The sequence below is a fragment of the Rutidosis leptorrhynchoides genome, chromosome 7 (genome assembly GCF_046630445.1).
Source record: "Rutidosis leptorrhynchoides isolate AG116_Rl617_1_P2 chromosome 7, CSIRO_AGI_Rlap_v1, whole genome shotgun sequence".
NCBI lineage: Eukaryota > Viridiplantae > Streptophyta > Magnoliopsida > Asterales > Asteraceae > Rutidosis > Rutidosis leptorrhynchoides.
Window position 1 is genome coordinate 192,115,230 of NC_092339.1, and position 26,120 is coordinate 192,141,349.

The window sequence follows — 26,120 nt, forward strand, 5'->3', positions numbered from 1 at the left end:
ATTTCTAATAATGTGGCCCGGTTTTTCGCATTTATAACAAACTATATTGGTATAACTTGCTCCGACACTACTTGCTCCGCCATTACTCGTTCCGACACCATTTGTTCCTTTCGTTCTATTAACCCCTGGTCCGTAGACCTCACATTTCGCCGCGCTATGACCATTTCTTTTACACTTGTTGCAAAATTTAGTGCAGAACCCCGAGTGATACTTTTCACACCTTTGGCATAGCTGCTTCTGATTGTTGTTGTTGTTGCGGTTATTATTGTTGTTGGGATGATTGTTGTAGTTGCTGTTGTTGTTGTTGTTGTTGTTGTTGTTGGGCCGTTTGTTGTAGTTGCGATTGATGTTGCGATTGTTGGGATAATTGTTGCGATTATTGTTGTAATTGCTGTTGTTGTTGTATTGGTGATTCTTATCACCGTTTTCCTCCCACTTTCTTTTGACTTGCTTCACATTGGCCTCTTCAGCAGTCTGTTCTTTAATTCTTTCTTCAATCTGGTTCACTAGTTTGTGAGCCATTCTACATGCCTGTTGTATGGAGGCGGGCTCGTGTGAACTTATATCTTCTTGGATTCTTTCCGGTAATCCTTTCACAAACACGTCAATCTTCTCTTCCTCATCTTCGAATGCTCCCGGACACAATAGGCATAATTCTGTGAATCGTCTTTCGTACGTGGTAATATCAAATCCTTGGGTTCGTAACCCTCTAAGTTCTGTCTTGAGCTTATTGACCTCGGTTCTGGGACGGTACTTCTCGTTCATCAAGTGCTTGAATGCTGACCACGGTAGTGCGTACGCATCGTCTTGTCCCACTTGCTCTAGATAGGTATTCCACCATGTTAACGCAGAACCTGTGAAGGTATGCGTAGCGTACTTTACTTTGTCCTCTTCAGTACACTTACTTATGGCAAACACCGATTCGACCTTCTCGGTCCACCGTTTCAATCCGATCGGTCCTTCGGTTCCATCAAATTCCAAAGGTTTACAGGCAGTGAATTCTTTGTAGGTGCATCCTACACGATTTCCTGTACTGCTAGATCCAAGGTTATTGTTGGTATGTAGCGCAACCTGTACTGCGGCTATGTTTGAAGCTAGAAAAGTACGAAATTCCTCTTCATTCATATTCACGGTGTGTCGAGTAGTCGGTGCCATTTCCTTCAAAATAGTCAAATGGAACAAGTTAATCATACAGAATATTAAGAGTAGTTAATAGTATTTCGTAGCATAATATGAACTCATTTATAAAAGCTTTTTCTTCATATTAGCGTTTTATAAGTTTAAATTCGGGTAGTACCTACCCGTTAAGTTCATACTTAGTAGCTAATATACAATTCAACTGTAACATCCCGCCTTTTTCCATTTTCTTTTCCGTTATACTAATTTAAACTCCGTTATATGTTTATAACATCTCCCGTTAATACGCGTTTTAACATATTCCGTTTAGGTAATTTTCGCACCCGACTACAAACTCGAGGGACTAAAATTGACACAGGGCAAACTAGTTGACTAGGTCACCTAGTCCACCCCAATCACCACCATTCAACCATCTCCATCTCTCTCTCTTTCTCTCTAGCAAGAACACACACACAAACCCATTCCATTCATTCATCATCTAAATTCAATCTTGGAAGCTCACAACAAATCCGACTACATATTCTTAATCCTCTCGTCATTCTCTACGATTTGATACTAACTTCATCGATTTTGGGTAACATTTCTAAAACTCTAGATTTCTCAAATTCGTGTTTTTGACTTGATATGTTGTTAGTTAGTGTCTATGACTCGTGTATAACATGAATATATGATTTGTATGCTCGATCTTGATGTTTTGGTGTAACTAGCTTGAAAATGAAAAGTGTATGCTTAATCTTTGATTTTGGATGATGAAATGTGTTTAGATGTTAATGTTTGTGTGTTCAAAGTGTTAGTTACTTCAATAGCTTCGTTTTGGTGTGTTGATTGACATGAAAACCTTACATTAACATGATTAGTGATTTTGAGGTTTGGTTAGGGTTTGATAGCTTTAAAACGAACTTTTGATGTGTTGAATGCTTGTTAATGTTATTGATAAGTGTTTAGTTGTATTAAATGTTTCATTACCTTCAAAACGGCATATCATACATGTAAATTGGATTCCCGGAACTTGAAATGCATCTTGATGAACTTGAAACTTTGATTTTGGACGTTTAACGAACATTCGACGAGGTTATTGTTGTCTTAAATGATAAATTTGATTTAGTTAATGTATCTAGTTGTGTTCCTTGTCGAAAGAGCTTTCCGGTGATATAAAATACATGTTCTAATTGTTTGCGGATCATAAGTTATGATTATTTGAAGTTTGGGTCGTGCACTTGTGTAATTCAGCAAACAGGACCTGTAAGCCATTTGGGACGCCGTCCTGATTTTGGGACGCCGTCCCACTCTTCAGTTTGGGATGCCGTCCTGATTTTGGAACGCCGTCCCACTCTTCATATTGGGACACCGTCCTGATTTTGGGACACCATCCTGATACACTAAAACTGGCTGTTTGCTTTGGTCATTTGACATAAAAATGTTTGCTATGCTACGGACCTCCGATTAACATGAAACTTGGCCAACATGCTCATATATGATTATATAACTTAGAAAAATTGTCGGATACCCAACCCGACCCCATTGACTTTTCCGTTGACTTTGACCCGACCAAGTTGACTTTTAATCAAACTTAACCAAATATTTGTGCAATCGTTCTAACATGTTTTTATACTTGTACCTTGCATGAAACATGACAATTTGATTCACATGCTATTATAATCGAGTCTTAACGAGCCATAGGACTAATTGAACATCTTTGACCTATCGTGTTTACCGTTATTGATACAACCTATTGTTTAGGTCAAGACTAGCATTGTTCTTTGCATACGTTTACTTGTTGAAGTACTTTACTACTCGCGCACTCAAGGTGAGATCATAGTCCCACTTTTACTCTTTTTGAACTTACATTTGGGATGAGAAAACATAAACATTTCTTTTACTAAGTGAACACAAGTACAAGAAAACAAACATTCTACATACGAGTTTAGAACAAAATCCTCAATTCGATTATCATTAGTTACACTTGCCGGGTGTAAGCGAGAACTTATGTTGTATGGATCCATATGGGTTTGACAAACCCTCATTCAAACGGTTCGCTACTTTTTACGAATGAAATATATTTTTGAGAAACAGTGTATGTTCTAGCACTAAGTGATGGGGTTCAATGGAAGGAAATGTTAAGCATTGATAATTGGGTGCTCGTGAAACAAACTTTTGGAATGTATTACTATTAATTCATTGATGCAAATCTTGTGGTTCACTTGTACTTACTTACTTAAACCTATGATTTCACCAACGTTTTCATTGACAGATTTCTATGTTTTTCTCAGGTCCTTGAACGATACATGATACATGCTTCCGCTCATTATTTTGATACTTGCATTGGATGTCGAGTATATATATGCATACATGGAGCGTCTTTTGGCAACTTTTAAATTGTGTCGCATAAGTTTCACTTGTACTTATAACTTTGTAACGTAACTTGTGGTGGAACTATTCTTGTAAACTTTGAAAAATCTTTACATTTGAAATGAATGTGACATATCTTTTGGTCAAACGTTGTTTTAAAGACTTATTACCACGTAACGGGACCTAAGTAGACGGCGCCGTCAAACATGATTTGGTCGGGTCGCTACAGATGGTATCAGAGCGTTGGTTGTAGGGATTTAGAGTTCATTGGTGTCGACCCCGAGTCATAGGGTACATTGGTGAGTCTAGACTACAACCGGCATATAGACTTGAAGTAGGAATTACTCTACTCTTAGTTCATCTTAATCTCACATTGTTTAATTTGATTGACACGCCACCTTGACTATATGAAATGATGTCGAATACACATATGAATCAGGGTAATATAATTTCCGGGATTATATTACGGTGACTCATATGAACGTTCCGACATTATGACATAAAGAATTTAAGGCGAGTCGAGGAAAAAAAAAAAAAAAAAAAAAAAAAAACTTCTCTTTATCTTTATTCTATATCACGGTTAGTATTATTGAGAATACTAATCAATGATATTCTTGTGTCTTGAAGGAACAATGGCTCCTCGTCGTGTACGCCTCAATGAAACTCCCGAACAAGCTCTCGAACGGATGATAGCTACCGCCGTAGATGCGGCCATGGCCGGTCACTCATCCAACAACAATAATAATAACAACCACAACAACAACAACAACAACAACAACAATGGAGCCGGTAACTCAAACGAAGGATGCTCCTATAAAGCTTTCATGGGGTGCAAACCTCACACTTTCAATGGAACTGGGGGACCGGTCGTGCTCACCCGATGGTTTGAGCAAACGGAAGCCGTCTTTAGAATAAGCGGTTGTCGGGACCAAGACAAGGTCAAATACTCCACTCACACCTTCGCCGGTGTCGCTCTTACATGGTGGAATACTTATGTACAACCGGTGGGTACAGATGAAGCTCGCGCCCTCTCTTGGGCTGACTTGAGGGAAAAGATGATTGTCGAATATTTCCCTCGTGAAGAAACCCGAAGGCTCGAACAAGAGCTAAGAACTTTAAAGGCGATCGGAAATGATCTCAAGGCCTACAATCAACGATTTTCCGAACTAGCCTTGATGTGCCCAAATCTTGTGAACCCCGAAGCTTTAAGGGTTGAACTTTACATGGATGGTCTTCCAAAGAGTATCAAACACGGAGTAATGTCATCCAAACCCACTAATCATCAAGAAGCTTTGAACATGGCCCGCAAATTGATAGAAACGGTTGACGAAATCATAGTTCCGGCACCTAAGGCCGAGGATAAATCGGGCGGCAACAAAAGAAAGTGGGAACCCTCCCAATCAAACAACAACAACTTTGCTAAGAAGCCTTACACCTCCGACGGCAAGAAGGGTTATGCCGGGAACCTACCTCTTTGCAACAAATGCAACAAACATCACTTTGGCGAATGTAGTAAGTTAATTTGCCACCGGTGCCAAGGAGTTGGTCATAAGGCCAACGATTGTAAAAGTGCCACTCCCGTCGCTCGAAAGTGGCTCAATGCACCAAAGACGGGCACTTGTTACGAATGTGGTCAAACGGGTCATTATAGAAATGCATGCCCAAAGAAGAAAGATAACCCCAACACGCGCGGCCGAGCTTTCAACATCAACACCGAGGAAGCCCGGGATGACACTGAACTAGTCACGGGTGCGTTTCTTCTCAACAATTCTTATGTCTCTTGCTTATTCGATTCGGGTGCCGATAAATGCTTTGTATCCAAGACTTTGACTCATTCTTTTAGCACTCCACCTCTTCCATTAGATACCACTTATACCATTGAAGTGGCTAACGGGAAACTATTAAGTGCCGACACATATTACCGGGGGTGTACGATAAACATTTTGGGTAAAGAATTTGAAATTGACTTGATACCCATGGAACTAGGAAGCTTTGATGTAATAATCAGTATGAATTGGTTAGTCAAAACGAAATCTCACATCCTTTGTGATCTTAACGCAATCCGAATTCCTATCGAGAATGGTGAACCTTTGATTGTTTATGGCGATAAGAGTTGCACCAGACTCAACCTCGTTTCGTGCCTTAAAGTTAGAAAACTACTCCGTAAGGGTTGTTTTGCGATCCTTGCCCACGTTAAGAAAGTCGAGTCCGATGAGAAGCATATCGATGATGTGCAAATTGTTAGTGACTTTTCCGATGTATTTCCCGACGAATTGCCGGGTCTTCCACCTCATCGACCGGTTGAATTCCAAATCGATCTTATTCCGGGAGCCGCACCCGTAGCACGTGCACCGTATAGACTTGCTCCATCCGAAATGCAAGAATTGCAAAGTCAAATCCAAGAACTACTTGATCGTGGTTTTATCCAACCTAGCCATTCACCATGGGGCGCTCCGATTTTGTTTGTTAAAAAGAAAGACGGATCCCTACGAATGTGCATTGATTATCGTGAACTAAATAAATTGACGGTTAAGAACCGATATCCTCTTCCTCGCATCGATGACCTCTTTGATCAACTACAAGGGTCTTGTGTATATTCGAAAATCGATCTCCGCTCGGGTTATCATCAATTAAGGGTTAAGGGGGAAGATGTCTCCAAAACCGCTTTCCGGACTCGTTATAGTAGTTATGAATTCCTCGTCATGCCATTTGGTCTCACTAACGCACCGGCGGTGTTCATGGATCTTATGAACCGCGTGTGCAAACCGTATCTCGATAAATTCGTTATTGTGTTCATCGATGATATATTGATCTATTCTAAAAATGAAGAAGAGAACGAACAACATCTCCGACTTGTGCTTGAACTCTTGAGACAAGAACGACTTTATGCCAAATTCTCCAAGTGTGAATTTTGGTTGAAGGAAGTTCAATTTCTTGGTCATGTTGTAAGTGATCAAGGCATTAAATTCGATCCCACGAAGATCGAAGCCATTAGTAAATGGGAGACTCCTACTACTCCTACTCACATTCGTCAATTCTTGGGTCTCGCCGGGTACTATCGTAGATTCATCGAAAATTTCTCTTTGGTTGCACGTCCTCTAACCGCATTGACTCACAAGGGAAAGAAATTCATTTGGGCGACCGAACATGAATCCGCATTCCAAATCTTGAAAACGAAGCTAACCACCGCTCCTATCTTGTCACTTCCCGAAGGCAATGATGACTTTGTTGTATATTGCGATGCCTCGAAACATGGTTTTGAGTGTGTATTGATGCAATGAACGAAAGTCATTGCTTATGCTTCTCGACAACTCAAAATTCATGAACGAAACTATACGACACATGATCTCGAACTCGGAGCCGTTGTTTTTGCACTTAAAATGTGGAGACACTATCTTTATGGAACCAAGAGTACTATCTTCACCGATCACAAAAGCCTTCAACATATCTTCGATCAAAAGCAACTAAACATGAGACAACGACGGTGGATTGAAACTTTGAACGATTACGATTGCGAGCTTCGTTACCATCCCGGGAAGGCAAACGTAGTAGCCGATGCCTTAAGTCGAAAAGAAAGAGTGGTGCCTCTTCGTGTCCGAGCTTTAAACATCACCATTCACACCAACCTTAATAGCCAAATTCGGGTAGCCCAAGATGAGGCTCTCAAGGATGAAAATCTTTCACACGAGCTCTTAAACATTCTCGTCTCTCGATTCGAAATTAGGGAGACCGGACTCCGATATTACGCCGGAAGGATTTGGGTGCCTAGTTATGGGGACCTACGAAGCCTTATTTTAGATGAAACCCATAAGTCACGATACTCGATTCACCCCGGTGCCAATAAGATGTACCACGACCTTAAACAACTATATTGGTGGCCGAACATCAAAAGGGACGTAGCTACTTATGTTTCCAAGTGTTTGACATGTTCCAAAGTCAAATCCGAACACCAAAGACCGTCCAGATTACTTCAACAACCCGAGATCCCGCAATGGAAGTGGGAAAGGATAACGATGGATTTTATCACCAAGCTACCAAAAATGACGGGCGGTTATGATACCATTTGGGTTATTGTTGACCGTCTCACCAAATCCGCACACTTCCTTGCCATGAAAGAAACGGACAAAATGGAGAAACTTGCACAACTTTACATTAAGGAGATCGTAGCCCGACACGGTGTACCTTTATCGATTATCTCCGACCGAGATGGCCGTTTCGTTTCTAGATTTTGGCGTACATTGCAAGAAGCGTTGGGGACGCGTTTAGACATGAGCACCGCATATCATCCTCAAACAGATGGACAAAGCGAACGTACAATTCAAACCTTAGAGAACATGTTACGAGCTTGCGTGGTTGATTTCGGAAAAGCTTGGGACAAGCACTTACCTCTCGCCGAGTTCTCTTATAACAATAGTTATCACGCGAGTATTAAAGCCGCACCTTTTGAAGTGCTATATGGCCGCAAATGTCGTTCACCTCTTTCTTGGGCCGAGGTAGGCGACGTGCAAATCACCGGACCCGAACTCATTCACGAAACCACCGAGAAAATCATTCAAATCCGAGATAGGCTTAGGACGGCCCGAAGTCGTCAAAAGAGCTATACCGACAAACGACGCAACGATCTTGAATTTCATGTCGGTGACCGAGTAATGTTAAAAGTCGCACCTTGGAAGGGTGTAATCCGTTTTGGGAAACGCGGGAAGCTAAATCCGCGGTATATTGGTCCTTTCGAAATCTTGGAGCGTATTGGAACCGTTGCTTATCGTTTAGATCTTCCGCTTCAACTGAGTTCCGTTCATCCTACCTTCCATGTATCTAAATTGAAAAAGTGTCTTGCCGAACCCGATATCATCATCCCTCTCGAGGAACTTACTATTGATGACAAACTTCATTTTGTGGAGGAACCGGTTGAAATTGTGGACACCTCCGTCAAGACATTGAAACAAAGCCGAATCCCGATTGTTAAAGTCCGTTGGAACGCCAAAAGGGGACCCGAGTTTACTTGGGAAAGACAAGATCAAATGCAAAGGAAGTATCCTCATCTATTCGTGAATTCGGAAACGCAAGATCTCGAGGAAGAAACAACGACTACTACGCCTACTTAAATTTCGGGACGAAATTTCTTTTAAGGAGTAGGTAATGTAACATCCCGCCTTTTTCCATTTTCTTTTCCGTTATACTAATTTAAACTCCGTTATATGTTTATAACATCTCCCGTTAATACGCGTTTTAACATATTCCGTTTAGGTAATTTTCGCACCCGACTACAAACTCGAGGGACTAAAATTGACACGGGGCAAACTAGTTGACTAGGTCACCTAGTCCACCCCAATCACCACCATTCAACCATCTCCATCTCTCTCTCTTTCTCTCTAGCAAGAACACACACACAAACCCATTCCATTCATTCATCATCTAAATTCAATCTTGGAAGCTCACAACAAATCCGACTACATATTCTTAATCCTCTCGTCATTCTCTACGATTTGATACTAACTTCATCGATTTTGGGTAACATTTCTAAAACTCTAGATTTCTCAAATTTGTGTTTTTGACTTGATATGTTGTTAGTTAGTGTCTATGGCTCGTGTATAACATGAATATATGATTTGTATGCTCGATCTTGATGTTTTGGTGTAACTAGCTTGAAAATGAAAAGTGTATGCTTAATCTTTGATTTTGGATGATGAAATGTGTTTAGATGTTAATGTTTGTGTGTTCAAAGTGTTAGTTACTTCAATAGCTTCGTTTTGGTGTGTTGATTGACATGAAAACCTTACATTAACATGATTAGTGATTTTGAGGTTTGGTTAGGGTTTGATAGCTTTAAAACAAAATTTTGATGCATTGAATGCTTGTTAATGTTATTGATAAGTGTTTAGTTGTATTACATGTTTCATTACCTTCAAAACGGCATATCATACATGTAAATTGGATTCCCGGAACTTGAAATGCATCTTGATGAACTTGAAACTTTGATTTTGGACGTTTAACGAACATTCGACGAGGTTATTGTTGTCTTAAATGATAAATTTGATTTAGTTAATGTATCTAGTTGTGTTCCTTGTCGAAAGAGATTTCCGGTGATATAAAATAAATGTTCTAATTGGTTGCGGATCATAAGTTATGATTATTTGAAGTTTGGGTCGTGCACTTGTGTAATTCAGCAAACAGGACCTGTAAGCCATTTGGGACGCCGTCCTGATTTTGGGACGCCGTCCCACTCTTCAGTTTGGGACGCCGTCCTGATTTTGGGACGCCGTCCCACTCTTCATATTGGGACACCGTCCTGATTTTGGGACACCGTCCTGATACACTAAAACTGGCTGTTTGCTTTGGTCATTTGACATAAAAATGTTTGCTATGCTACGGACCTCCGATTAACATGAAACTTGGCCAACATGCTCATATATGATTATATAACTTAGAAAAATTGTCGAATACCCAACCCGACCCCGTTGACTTTTCCGTTGACTTTGACCCGACCAAGTTGACTTTTAATCAAACTTAACCAAATATTTGTGCAATCGTTCTAACATGTTTTTATACTTGTACCTTGCATGAAACATGACAATTTGATTCACATGCTATTATAATCGAGTCTTAACGAGCCATAGGACTAATTGAACATCTTTGACCTATCGTGTTTACCGTTATTGATACAACCTATTGTTTAGGTCAAGACTAGCATTGTTCTTTGCATACGTTTACTTGTTGAAGTACTTTACTACTCGTGCACTCAAGGTGAGATCATAGTCCCACTTTTACTCTTTTTGAACTTACATTTGGGATGAGAAAACATAAACATTTCTTTTACTAAGTGAACACAAGTACAGGAAAACAAACATTCTACATACGAGTTTAGAACAAAATCCTCAATTCGATTATCATTAGTTACACTTGCCGGGTGTAAGCGAGAACTTATGTTGTATGGATCCATATGGGTTTGACAAACCCTCATTCAAACGGTTCGCTACCGTTTACGAATGAAATATATTTTCGAGAAACAGTGTATGTTCTAGCACTAAGTGATGGGGTTCAATGGAAGGAAATGTTAAGCATTGATAATTGGGTGCTCGTGAAACAAACTTTTGGAATGTATTACTATTAATTCATTGATGCAAATCTTGTGGTTCACTTGTACTTACTTACTTAAACCTATGATTTCACCAACGTTTTCGTTGACAGATTTCTATGTTTTTCTCAGGTCCTTGAACGATACATGATACATGCTTCCCCTCATTATTTTGATACTTGCATTGGATGTCGAGTATATATATGCATACATGGAGCGTCTTTTGGCTACTTTTAAATTGTGTCGCATAAGTTTCACTTGTACTTATAACTTTGTAACGTAACTTGTGGTGGAACTATTCTTGTAAACTTTGAAAAAACTTTACATTTGAAATGAATGCGACATATCTTTTGGTCAAACGTTGTTTTAAAGACTTATGACCACGTAACGGGACCTAAGTAGACGGCGCCGTCAAACATGATTTGGTCGGGTCGCTACATCAACTACTACAATTCTATATGAAAAACTGATTATAATAATATTTCGCGTTCAAACTTTTACACAATATTTTACAAACTTACAATACCGCTTATTTTACATATAGCATGAAATATAGCACACAATAAATTTGATACAAGATGGTTGTGAAGATAATTCTAGCTAGTACACAAGTCGTTCAGCAAAGGCAATAAAGACACGTAATTCATACGTCCAGAAACAAGTCATGCATTCTGGTTTTACTAGGATTACTTCCCATCCTTGGTCTTGTGGAACATAACCGTTATGGCCGTTGATAAGACAGCGTGTTGTAACGTCGTCAAAGGGACGAGGGTTACGTAATGTCCAACAGTCCCGTAACAATCTAAAAACCTCATTTCTTACCCCAATTACCGACTCCGTCACTTGTGGGAACGTTTTGTTTAATAGTTGTAGGCCGATGTTCTTGTTCTCACTTTGGTGAGAAGCGAACATTACTAATCCGTAAGCATAACATGCTTCTTTATGTTGCATGTTAGCCACTTTTTCTAAATCACGAAGTCCAATATTCGGATATATTGAGTCAAAATAATTTCTTAACCCATTGCGTAAAATAGCATTTGGGTTCCCCGCAATATATGCGTCAAAGTAAACACATCGTAACTTATGGATTTCCCAATGTGATATCCCCCATCTTTCGAACGAAAGCCTTTTATAAACCAAGGCATTCTTGGAACGTTCTTCGAATGTCTTACAAACTGATCTCGCCTTAAATAGTTGTACCGAAGAATTCTGACCGACTCTAGACAAGATTTCATCAATCATGTCTCCGGGTAGGTCTCTTAAAATATTGGGTTGTCTATCCATTTTGTGTTTTTATACTATAAAATAGACAAGAGTTAGATTAATAAAAAAAAATACTTATTAATACAAGCAAATTTTACATATATCATAAAGCATAAGCACACTATATTACATATATTACACCACACGAATACAACTATCTTATTCCGACTCGCTTGTTTCTTCTTCTTCGGTTTTGGTTCGTTTTGCCAAGTTTCTAGGGATATATGATGTTCCCCTAATACGAGCCGTCGTTTTCCACATTGGTTTAGAAAAACCTAGTGATTTAGAGGTTCCCGGGTCATTGTTACAACTTAAGGACTTCGGGGGTTGACGATACATATAAAGTTCATCGGGGTTGGAATTAGATTTCTCTATTTTTATGCCCTTTCCCTTATTATTTTCTTTTGCCTTTTTAAATTCAGTTGGGGTAATTTCTATAACATCATCGGAATTCTCGTCAGAATCCGATTCATCGGAGAATTGGTAATCCTCCCAATATTTTGCTTCCTTGGCGGAAACACCATTGACCATAATTAACCTTGGTCGGTTGGTTGAGAATTTTCTTTTACTCAACCGTTTAATTATTTCCCCCACCGGTTCTATTTCTTCATCCGGTTCCGATTCTTCTTCCGGTTCCGATTCTTCTTCCGGTTCCGACTCTTCTTTCGGTTCCTCTTCGGGAACTTGTGAATCAGTCCACGAATCATTCCAATTTACATTTGACTCTTCATTATTATTAGGTGAGTCAATGGGACTTGTTCTAGAGGTAGACATCTATCACATAATATCAAACGCGTTAAGAGATTAATATATCACATAATATGCACATGTTAAAAATATATAGTTTCCAACAAAATTTGTTAAGCAATCATTTTTCAAGTAAACACGGTCGAAGTCCAGACTCACTAATGCATCCTAACAAACTCGATAAGACACACTAATGCAAAATTCTGGTTCTCTAAGACCAACGCTCTGATACCAACTGAAATGTCCCGTTCTTATTGATTAAAAACGTTCCATATTAATTGATTTCGTTGCGAGGTTTTTGACCTCTATATGAGACGTTTTTCAAAGACTGCATTCATTTTTAAAACAAACCATAACCTTTATTTCATAAATAAAGGTTTAAAAAGCTTTACGTAGATTATCAAATAATGATAATCTAAAATATCCTGTTTACACACGACCATTACATAATGGTTTACAATACAAATATGTTACATCGAAATCAGTTTCTTGAATGCAGTTTTTACACAGTATCATACAAACATGGACTCCAAATCTTGTCCTTATTTTAGTATGCAACATCGGAAGCTCTTAGTATTCACCTGAGAATAAACATGCTTTAAACGTCAACAAAAATGTTGGTGAGTTATAGGTTTAACCTATATATATCAAATTGTAACAATAGACCACAAGATTTCATATTTCAATATACATCCCATACATAGAGATAAAAATCATTCATATGGTGAATACCTGGTAACCGACATTAACAAGATGCATATATAAGAATATCCCCATCATTCCGGGACACCCTTCGGATATGATATAAATTTCGAAGTACTAAAGCATCCGGTACTTTGGATGGGGTTTGTTAGGCCCAATAGATCTATCTTTAGGATTCGCGTCAATTAGGGTGTCTGTTCCCTAATTCTAAGATTACCAGACTTAATAAAAAGGGGCATATTCGATTTCGATAATTCAACCATAGAATGTAGTTTCACGTACTTGTGTCTATTTTGTAAATCATTTATAAAACCTTCATGTATTCTCATCCCAAAAATATTAGATTTTAAAAGTGGGACTATAACTCACTTTCACAGATTTTTACTTCGTCGAGAAGTAAGACTTGTCCACTATTGATTCACGAACCTATAACAATATATACATATATATTAAAGTATGTTCAAAATATATTTACAACACTTTTAATATGTTTTGATGTTTTAAGTTTATTAAGTCAGCTGTCCTCGTTAGTAACCTACAACTAGTTGTCCACAGTTAGATGTACAGAAATAAATCGATAAATATTATCTTGAATCAATCCACGACCCAGTGTATACGTATCTCAGTATTGATCACAACTCAAACTATATATATTTTGGAATCAACCTCAACCCTGTATAGCTAACTCCAACATTCACATATAGAGTGTCTATGGTTGTTCCGAAATATATATAGATGTGTCGACATGATAGGTCAAAACATTGTATACGTGTCTATGGTATCTAAAGATTACATAATATACAATACAAGTTGATTAAGTTATGGTTGGAATAGATTTGTTACCAATTTTCACGTAGCTAAAATGAGAAAAATTATCCAATCTTGTTTTACCCATAACTTCTTCATTTTAAATCCGTTTTGAGTGAATCAAATTGCTATGGTTTCATATTGAACTCTATTTTATGAATATAAACAGAAAAAGTATAGGTTTATAGTCGGAAAAATAAGTTACAAGTCGTTTTTGTAAAGGTAGTCATTTCAGTCGAAAGAACGACGTCTAGATGACTATTTTAGAAAACATACTTCCACTTTGAGTTTAACCATAATTTTTGGATATAGTTTCATGTTCATAATAAAAATCATTTTCTCACAATAACAACTTTTAACTCAAAGTTTATCATAGTTTTTAATTAACTAACCCAAAACAGCCCGCGGTGTTACTACGACGGCGTAAATCCGGTTTTACGGTGTTTTTCGTGTTTTCAGGTTGTAAATCATTAAGTTAGCATATCATATAGATATAGAACATGTGTTTAGTTTATTTTGAAAGTCAAGTTAGAAGGATTAACTTTTGTTTGCGAACAAGTTTAGAATTAACTAAACTATGTTCTAGTGATTACGAGTTTAAACCTTCGAATAAGATAGTTTTATATATATGAATCGAATGATGTTATGAACATTATTACTACCTCAAGTTTAGTAGGTAAACCTACTGGAAGTGACAAGAAATGATCTAGCTTCAAAGGATCTTGGATGGCTTGAAAGTTCTTGAAGTAGGATCATGACACAAAAACAAGTTCAAGTAAGATTTTTACTCGAATTAAGATAGTTTATAGTTATAGAAATTGAATCAAAGTTTGAATATGAATATTACCTTGAATAAGAAAGATAACCTACTGTATATAACAAAGGTTTCTTGATCTTAGATGATTACTTGGAATGGATTAGAAAGCTTGGAAGTAAATTAGTAAACTTGAAGGGATTTTTGAAGTGTTCTTGAAGTGTTCTTCCTATGATGATTATAGCTTGATTCTTGAAGTGATTTTTGATGAAGATGATGATTAATTACTGGAAAAATACGTTCATAATAGTGTGGGTGTGTTGAGAGAGAATTAGAAAGAGAATTGGAAGTGAAATGGAGTGAATGATGAGTGGTAATTGGTGAGTGGTGAGTGGGGTTAAAAGGAGTTCTAGTTAGTTGACTAGCTCATGGTAGAAGTTAAAATTGATTAGTCATACATGATATAATCAAGAGTGGAATCCCATGCTAGTTCCTATTGGTATATACCTATAGTAAGTACGTTTTGAAGCTGTGTATAATACGGGTAAGAATACGACTAGAATTCTTGATGAAAGAAAAGAATGGGAAAGTAACTGTAACCATTTTCGTTAAGTATGAATGTTTTGATATATGTCTTGAAGTCTTCCAAAAGTATTTTAATACATCTAAATACACTACATGTATATACATTTTAACTGAGTCGTTAAGTCATCGTTAGTCGTTACATGTAAGTGTTGTTTTGAAACCTTTAAGTTAACAATCTCAATTAATGTTGTTAACCCATTGTTTATTATATCTAATGAGATGTTAAATTATTATATGATCATGATATTATGATATATTAATATATCTTAATATGATATATATATACATTTAAATGTCGTTACAACGATAATCGTTACATATATGTCTCGTTTCGAAATCCTTAAGTTAGTAGTCTTGTTTATATGTATATAACTCATTGTTAATATACTTATGGAGATACTTACTTATCATAATCTCATGTTAACCATATGTATATCCATATATATATCGTCATGTCGTTTTTACAAGTTTTAACGTTCGTGAATCGCCGGTCAACTTGGGTGGTCAATTGTCTATATGAAACATATTTCAATTAATCAAGTCTTAACAAGTTTGATTGCTTAACATGTTGGAAACATTTAATCATGTAAATATCAATCTCAATTAATATATATAAACATAGAAAAGTTCGGGTCACTACACTGTTCACCAAGTTGCTTCTTAAGCTGGCAATTATCAGAGGTCGCAGTACCAAGTTGCAAAGACAGATCATTCACTTGAGTCTCAAGATCGGCTCGAATAGTTTCCGAACGCCTGATTTCATTCATCAAAGGCTGACATTCACCCTCAAGATGAGAACTCCTCTCCTCCTCCTTGAAACGAGCTGCAACGGACTAGTGAAGTTGTTCAGATAAACTGTTTCTTTTCAGCATAAAGTTTGGCAAACTCCCTTTGTTCACGCGACGGATGTTTGTGACTAAGAATTATGGAATTGGATTTCTGTTTCAAGCTGCTAATATCTTTACCAAGATTGAACATCGTGGCCTGCGTGTCAATAAGAAGGTCTTGTTCAGGGGACAGATGCTCAAACTTAGCAGCAAGGTTGGAAGGAGCGCATGCACCAAGATGCGAAAACTGCTGAGTAAAGGCAGGCACAGATATCTTAAAAAAACTCATCAAAATAGTCCAGATTCATGTCAGGAAACAAATAAAAGCTAGTAGGAATGTTAAGTCGAGCACGCTTATTGCTACTGGTATCCAGTGAAGGGGCATCAGTATCCAAAAAGGATAAATTAACTATTTATAGGCAAAGAAAATTGAAAATGACATGGTCAATTTCTGAACGTACACGTGTATCAATCTAAAAAGTTGATTGACAGTCGGCGTACGATAGCAACTCTAGGCAGTTGCATATGTTTTCATCATTATCTTTAAGATAAATAATGACAGTTGTCACCTCGGGTATAGGAATTACAGTTGAAAGGACGATTTTTCAACTATACGAATATATTGCATTAAATGCTAATGGCGGTTGGTTACACATACACGCATATAATGTCCTATGTGTATTATCGATACGTTTAAATGAGAAATTCTATGATCCGGTGTAATCATTGGGCATTGTTTTGTGGTACTATTTTATTTTTAATTAGTTCGATGCTATACACTCATTGGCATTGTATATAACATCGAACTGGGGGGACTTAATGATACGCATATTCGCATGACTACGCGGATTACGCATCCAAAGTCCTGAACCGCACAATAATTGCCGTGTATAACAGATGGCACGAGTATAGCCGCACTCTATGCACCTATATCATCTTATGTGAGTTGCGTATACTTGCATAAGGGTCCAGTACATTCTAGAAGAATGTACGGTATAATTAATTCGGATTCTTTTCCTTAAAGAACGAAAATTAGTTAGGATGAGATCGCATTTAATTAGGAAAGAGATTCTATCGAAACCCTAATTCGTGAGCCTATAAATACATAGCTCATAAACCCTAAAAACATACTTGGTTACTCATACGTAACACTAGCATACATATCATCATCGTACGAACAAGCTTCATACGATCTAAAACGTAAAGACTTTCAGGTATGTCTCGAACTATAAAACCTTCATGTCTTTGGGCCACTCAACCCCGTATGATGAGTTGTTAGTGGACTCTCAAATCCGCCACCCTGTCAGAATCGAAACGATACCGATGTGGGTTATCCACGACTAAGTGTTGGAGATTCGAATATTGTTAGTCCTTAAACCCTATCATGCACTCAAGCGTAGGTTCACCTTGACCTCGTGAAAATATGCTTGATCATATTCGTTGCTTATGTTTTCTGGTCGCACCCCATATATTTGTTTTTGATTAAGCACTGGGAGTACCTCTACGAGCTAGAAAACATTCTTTATATGGGCAGACAAAATTTGTTATATTTGCATATATTAGGTTTTTGCATAGATATTGTTTCATTCCTCATAACATGTTGTTCTTCGAAATGTAAAAAACTTTTTATTATTGAATCAAACATATACATAGTCTGTAAACCAGAGTAATCTGAAATAGAGTGATCAATTTTATTAAGTACTCAAAGGCGTGTACAATATAATTGTTAATTATTATAAACAAAACTTTTATACACCTAGCTACCTTAATAATAAGGGGAGTGATCCTCACACACTACATTTTGATCCATATACACCTAATTGGCTATTATACCTTATTTATGTTTAGAATAATAATAGAAGTTCAACTCCCTAGATAAATGTAGGGATATAAACATAAGTTTATGGTACAAAAGTGTGTATAGATCAAAAAGTGATGTGTGAGAATCAGCTCTCGAATGATAACTACTATTCTTACCATATATTTATTTAATATTTTATTATTCATTAATTTTATCTTAGAAATAAGAACGTTATCGTATCGTACTATATGAATTACAAAAGCTTTTTACGGTAAGTTTTAATAAAAAAGAAAATTAATTTAATCTAATGATAAAAAGAGCTTTTATGATATATGAAAAGATGGCCCGCGTGTTTCAATTGTAAATCGTTTACTACAACATATTGTGCGTCTTTTTTTTTTTTTTTTTTTTGAAAGGCAAAAAATCTTATAAATAAGCACGAAGAAAACATGGTACAAAAGGCTATGGCAATCCACATAAACTGGATCTAACCAAGCCAAACTCGAGAGAAAAATACATGAGACTTAGGTTGCAAAGAAAGCAACCACTACTAAACAATAGACAACTCGAAAATGATCACGACAAATTAAGATAAGTACAAGGATTTGTTAACCACGTGAGCCACTCTAGCCTCGAACCTTTGAATCTAGCAGAGATCCAGTCGAAAGATTTCACTTCAATCTCACTTACAATCATTGGAGTGTTTCAACTTTTCTCATTAAAGATCACATTATTCCTGCTTTTTCAAATGATGTACGAACAAACCCAGATTAATGCTTGCCAGATCTTCTTCCCATGAGTTAACATGTACGAACAAACCCAGATTGTGCGTCTTTTTTTAGGGTTATTGGATGTCTTTTTAAGATTTACCTATGGTAAGTAATCTTAATTATGGTTAAATAGTTGTTTATTGGCTTTAATATTCTGCACTGTTTTTATTTTCATATCTTTTGAATGTAATGTTTTTACCCTTTGTTTTAAGTTTTAGACTTTATTAAAATTTAAAACTGTTGTTGTTACCCTTTGACTGCTAGTGTTTTTAACTGTTACTGTTTTTACCCTGGTTTGTAATAATTTTCTTTTTAGTGTCAACAACAAAAAAGCGATTGGGAGTGCGGGTATTACGTTATGAAATGGATACATCAATTCGTTCTCTATGAGCAATATCAGTTTGACAATAACGTAAGTTTAATAACTTGACCGATTTTGATTGATTTAGACTTTATTTTACAAAATGTCAAATGACTAGTCTTCACGACTTGTCAAATGTCTTTTAGGATGTTGACTAATTTGACTTGTTTAATTATTTTGATTTTACTAATATTGTCCTTTTATTTCTTGTTGTCTTTATATAGGTTCCTTGGAATACTATGAGATCATTTAGCGAGATCGAGTTGAATGAGGTTCTTGACTCTTGGATTTCGGCTACCATATCACTAGTTAAGTAAACATTGCTATTTAATATGTCTTTTTGTCTAGCGGTATTTGTCATGATAGTAATGTAATTTTAGATTGAGGTTCTTTACATTAGTTATGCTTTTGTGATGATAAACTAATGTAAACAAGTTATGCTTTTGTGATGATAAACTAATGTAAACAAGTTATGAACCAAGTTCACCTATTCGAGAGTGAGGAAGAAAAACCAACAAGAAACTTCCCACTTTTGATGTCCTGCGATTCTGCTTTTGTGATAGTAAGTGATGATTCATGTGGTAAACAAGTTATGTTTGTGTGTAGATTGTGGTAAAAATACATATAGCAGGTATTGTACAGGGTTCCTTATCACATTTAAAAAAATGGACAATCAAAACCGGTTTTTGCATAAAACAGGTTACCAAACTGTGGTTCGAACAAAAAAAAAAAAAAATACATTCTAAACCGGTTTTGACAAAGAAACAGGTTTCCATACTTCGGATCCCTTTTTTAAATTGAACCGGTTCCGAAGGCATATTTAAAAAAACAAAAAAAAAAAAAAAAAAAAAAAAAAAAACAACATTGAAACCGGTTTTGTATTAAAAACAAGTTTCCTTTCTTACGAATCCAAACCCATTTTTTTTAAGAAAACCGGTCTCGAAGGTTATCTTTCGGAACCGGTTTAAAAACCAGTCTCGAGTTTCCAAACCCCTATCGATACAAGCCGGTTTTAGAACCGGTTTGGAAGCCCAAAAAAACCGGTTTAGATTAGTAGTAGTGTATTGAGATTACCACGTCAGAGTTTAGACCCACTTTACAATAAACATACGTTTTGTTTATGGTTCCCTCCCTCAATCCGAGGAGATAGATAGATTTTACTTGGTAGTTTCGGAAAGCATGTGGTCATGTTAAACTAATGTTTGAACAAAAAAAAAAAAAAAAAAAAAAAAAAAAAAAAAAAAAAAAAAAATCAGCAGACCTGCTTATTCGTAGTTATGCATTTAGTTAGACCTAAGTTATACCCATGTTCTACCTTCCATAAAAGGAGACTTAATGAAAAGTAACAAATTTGAACATTTAAGTCCTGCTATTCAAATATGCACACATCTGATTTCCTCTTCTCAAACTCAAATGCCAAAGAGAATAAGGTGTAGTTTATTTTGCAACCACAAACCTTAAGCTAAAACCATATAGAAGCATCGAGTAGCACATTCAAAATGTTATAAGAGCATATCATACAAAAGGTGCATCAAATAGAACATAAAGGCCTATTTAAATAATAGGTGGCCAACACTTGCATACGCTTTAACAGTCGCAGTGTTGTAAAAGTCGGCTGACTAGGTTGACTAGTCCTCGACTAGTTGGATTGGGGAACTAGTCCAACTCGACTAGGCTAAGTCGGTCAAAGTTTCTAATCAACGGGTCCAAATTAGTCAAAAGTCGAATTTAATCGGTCAAAATCGAATTTATTCTGACAAAATTGATCAAAGTAAAAGTTGGTATGTGGCCGACTAGTCACAAACTAGCGACTTTTACAACGTTAAGGGCTCCTTCATCATTCATCAAGCTACTAATCAAGCTATATAAATTTCATAAATTTATAACCTCAAAACCTACTTATAACGCTAACACTTCAATATTCTACCCATCAACAACACATCAAATATAAAAATTCACTCCATACACAAATTCAGTTCTCAAGTCATCACTAAGGAAACTAAAAAAAAAGGAACTCAGGATTAAACCCTTACAAACAACACTCATGAAGTCCTCCTCTAACAATCTCTCCGCAACACCCTCAACTGTATCATGACAAGAATTTTGGGAGGCTAAACTTAAATACAAAACAAAACGAGAAAAGAAAAAAAACGAGTACTAAACTTGCTATTAGATGATGATTCAAACACCAGTAACGATCCTTTAAAATGATCCAAATTCAGATTATTATCTATACCGAAATAGACAGGTAATGGGTGGATTTGCTATTTACTTAGACGCATATGTAAGATAACCACTAAACTTGCGTCCAATATACCTGCATAATAAAGCGACAAACATGCTTAAACACTTACAAAAAAATAATAACATGAAACTATACAACAGAAAAATTACAATCTTTGTTGCATTTTTCCCACAGACCTTCACCATTGTTGCAGCAAACCACTTTAACATTCACATATTGTTCTAAATCAACATACATAAATCGTTAATATTAGTACCTGTGTATCTAATTACTTTCAGGTATTTCATGTAATCAGAGTTTGATACATATTTCACATCCTTACGAGTTAGATAATACACACAACAATCATCCATAAGATAATAGTTATCCATTCTATTTCATAGTCTTATAGTTAATTTGCAAATTTTAATGTTTAATAGTAGAAGTAGATTAGTAGTTATCACACAAAGTCAAAAAGATGTCCCCTAACCAAAGATCAGAGCTTGTTAACCCTTATAACATACGTCCATGATCTGCAAAACCTGTATTCTTATTAAACCAAAAAAAAGGCATGAAGATATAACCAACAATACAGTTAAGTCACATATTTACTACAAATAACATACAAGGACATGAAAACATCTACAGATAAAGTCAAAGATCAAAATCCAACAAAGTACCACCTACAACTTAATGTCAAATTCTCACTGAATGTTACAATTAAAATCAACCCACAAAAGGTCACTCATGTTTATTAAGCTAAGCCCTTAATCCTAAAAACAAAGAATCCTCAAATTAAAAAGAATATACAACAATACAAGCCTTACTAGATGATCAAGAATCGTATCATCAGCAAATCATTCGGCTTCAAATTTGAAGGAAACCATCACACCATCTTCTTAAATCACAAAATATCATCGTAAGCAACAATTTCCCTACCATTAGATGCCACATTAAAGCCTAGCCTTCCACTATTATGAATGCTTATCTTAGCATCATTTTTTTCAACTTCTTTAGGGTTCACTACTGCTGACCCAAGTTTGTTTCCCCTTCCATGTCTACTTAAAGGCAATTCAGGTTTCAATAACTTCGATGAACCACCTTCTTTCTTTCTAACCCCTTCCCTCCATTGCGGCACCGGATCATTCGCCCACATCACTTTTACCTACAAAATCACTTGATACATTATTCTCAATTCAATTTAACTTTAGTAATAAAAAGTAGGTATGATAATCAATCCACCTTCTATAGAAGACATTAAATCCTAGTTAGCTCTAGGGTTCAAATTAACATTGACCCTAATTTAGACAAGATTTAAAAAATTGCAACACTGAATTTAGATGACTTTTAACCAAAAGACTTATGGGCTAGTTGTTCGGGACAACCTAACAATCAAAAGGTTGTGTCCAAGTCTCACTTCTATGTATAAAGATTACAACATCATTCCTTCTATATATTATTATTCTGAAGTAAATTCCATTCAATTATAATAGTACTAAGCACACATCTATAAATAATTTAGTCAAAATTCAATAATAGCCATTCAGTTAAAATTAATAAGAAGTTTTTTAAACATAACCCTTAAGGCTATACAATTTAAGCTTTAAAGATTGTACATAAAAAGTAGTAAGGTAGTTATTTGGGGAGGTTTTTCATGATGTACAGATAGAAGATACATGTCCTAAATTCTTAAGCATCTCACCTATCAGGGATGATCCTCACACACCACTTTTTGATCCATGTACACCTAATTACCTATTAAACACTTAATTATACTTATACTTATAATAATAATATAAGTTTAACTCCTCAAGATATAATTGTGATTTTATGAGGCAAAAGTGTAAATGGATCAAAAAGTGGTGTGTAACGACCCCACACTATCCTTGAAGGCTATGTTTAGAAAACTCCAATTTTTAATTCAAGTTAACAGTGAACCTAGTTTCGGTTATGTCAAGTTTGATTAAAAAAATCAAAATAGGAGGGAGTATTTAACCATGACCTAATATATATCTATTCTATCTTCTATACATACATATACATATATACTTATATACAAGATAAAGAAACAAAAGAATGATAAACTATTAGTGTTATAGGAGTAATTACTCTAGTGGAATTAAGAGTAATGCCAAAGGAAGGATCAAGTGAGGCGTTAATGGCGGATTCAGCGGCGTCAGTTGACCTGAAAGTTATGTAGGCAACACCGTCCGGATCCATACGTGTACGGGATATGGAACCGTAGATCTCGAATCTGGACTTGAGGTCGAGTACGGAACAGTCGGCGGACAGACCGGTGATGACGACGGCAGCGGGGGTGTTGGTTTTGGCGGTGGAAGGTGGTGGGTTAAAGTCGTCATCTGCGATTGGGGGTTCGTCGGCGGGAAGCGGACGACGGCGTTTGGGGAAATTGTTATTATAATTGTAGGGTTTATCACGTTTTCGACTCATGATGTTGTGTGTTCTGTTTCTGGGTTGAAACTACTGCGTAGTACAATTTATGTTGTTTGGGTTATGGTCTTCAATGCTGCTGTGTACAGGTGGCGTCATATTATGTGGTTAACAAATTAAGTAGATTTTACATTTTGGAATTGTTTATATTTTTTTTTCTTTAGAAAACACTCTAAAATACGAGTAAATAAATTAAATTATACTCGTACTGATTAAAAGGCATGGCTTAAAAATATAAGGGATGTAAACGAGCCGAGCTGAGCCGAGCCGTCGAGCTCGGCTCGTTTGGAATTTACCAAGCTCGAGCTCGAGCTCGGCTCGGTTCGAGCCTCATATCTTAAGCTCAAGCTCAGCTCGTTTCACATTATTGAAGCTCGAGCTCGGCTCGAGCTCGACTCGTTTATTATGTAATATTTTTTATTAATTATATTACATATCCATTTTTGTGTATATTGTTAAGTAAAAAAGATTTTAAGATTAGTATTTTAACTATATACAAGTTATAATAATTACTATGAAATTATATGATTCACTATATTACCATAAAATAGTAATTTAATATATCTAAATAAAAATAAATAAAAAGCTCGTTTAGGCTCGCGAGCCTGTTCGAACTCGAGATATGAAGCTCGGGCTCGGGCTCGTTAACTAAACGAGCCTCAAAACATGTTCAAGCTCGGGCTCGAGCTCGTTTAGGCTTGGCTCGAATCGAGTTTTTAACTATTCGAGCTAGAGTAGCTCGCGAGTAGCTCGGTTCATTTACAGCCCTACTTAAAATTGATTGAGATTCTACAGGTGAACCAAATTGTTAGAAAGGATCTAAAGTGTAGTGATCCGAACTTTTTCATGATTATATATTAAATGAAAACTATTTTTGCATAATTAAATGTTTCCAACATGGTAAGTAATCAAACTTGTTAAGACTTGATTAATTGAAATGAGTTTATGTAGACAATTGACCACCCGAGTTGACCGGCGATTCACGAACGTTTAAAACTTGTAACAACTACATGATATATATATATATATATATATATATATATATATATATATATATATATATATATATATATATATATATATAGTTAACATGAGATTATAATAAGTAAGTATCTCACTAAGTATATTAACAATGAGTTATATACATAAAAATGAAACTATTGAATTAAGAAACTCGAAACGATATATATAACGATTATCGTTATAACAACATATTACCAAATACATATGAATCATATTAAAATATTGATACACTATGTTTAACATGATAAAATGATAATTAAATATATCATTAAGTGTGTTAACAATAAACTACATATGTAAAACAAGACTACTAACTTAAGAGTTTCGAAACGAGTTAAATATGTAACGATTATCATTATAACGGCATTCTAATATATATATATATATATATATATATATATATATATATATATATATATATATATATATATATATATATATATATATATATATATATATATATATATATATATATATATATATATATATATATCACATTAAGATATATTCTTACACTATGTTAGCATGGTAACATGATAATTTAACATCTCATAAGATATAATAAACGATGGATTAACTACATTAAACGAGATCGTTAACTTAAAGGTTTCAAAACAACACTTACATGTAACGACTAACGGTGACTTAACGACTCAGTTAAGATGTATATACATGTAGTGTATTAAGATGTATTAATACACTTTTGAAAGACTTCATGACACTTATCAAAGTACTTCTACTTAATAAAAATGCTTACAATTACATCCTCGTTCATTTTCATCAACAATTCTACTCGTATGCACCCGTATTCGTATTATTACAATACACAGCTTCTAGAGGTATATACTATTGACACTCAAATAATGCAGTTGTTAGCAGCCCTAATGAGTCATTATACATGTGGAACTAACCTTTTGGCAACTAGTATCAAATAATTAGCTAAATAACAAATTAATGGAGCCTATATGGCCATCCATTTTTGACGCATCATTACACACACACACATACATCAATTTCATTTCCATTTTTCCACTCTAAATGCTCTCTAATCTTCATATCTTTCAAGTCCTAAAAACCCTTCATCAATTCAGCAAGTTTAAGAATCAAAAACTAAGTTTGAATCAACATAAGAAAGCTTGATCAAGAACATATCAAGATAGTCATCCAATTACAAGTATTTTGCTTCCACACTTTTGATCCATCTCAAGAACACTTGCAAGATCAAGAACTTCCATCTAACCTCA

General features: G+C 35.9%; 1 protein-coding gene across 1 annotated transcript; it reads right to left on the minus strand.

Moving 5' to 3' along the window:
• Positions 1-22,007: 22,007 nt before the first annotated feature.
• Positions 22,008-23,926, minus strand: LOC139857334 (uncharacterized protein At1g27050). The gene is made up of 2 exons (XM_071846078.1): positions 23,512-23,926; positions 22,008-22,567 (listed from the first exon to the last, which is right to left on the minus strand). The coding sequence occupies exons 1-2, from the start codon at positions 23,851-23,853 to the stop codon at positions 22,307-22,309; spliced, it is 603 nt and encodes a 200-aa protein (XP_071702179.1). The 5' UTR covers positions 23,854-23,926; the 3' UTR covers positions 22,008-22,306.
• Between the last annotated feature and the right edge of the window lie 2,194 nt (positions 23,927-26,120).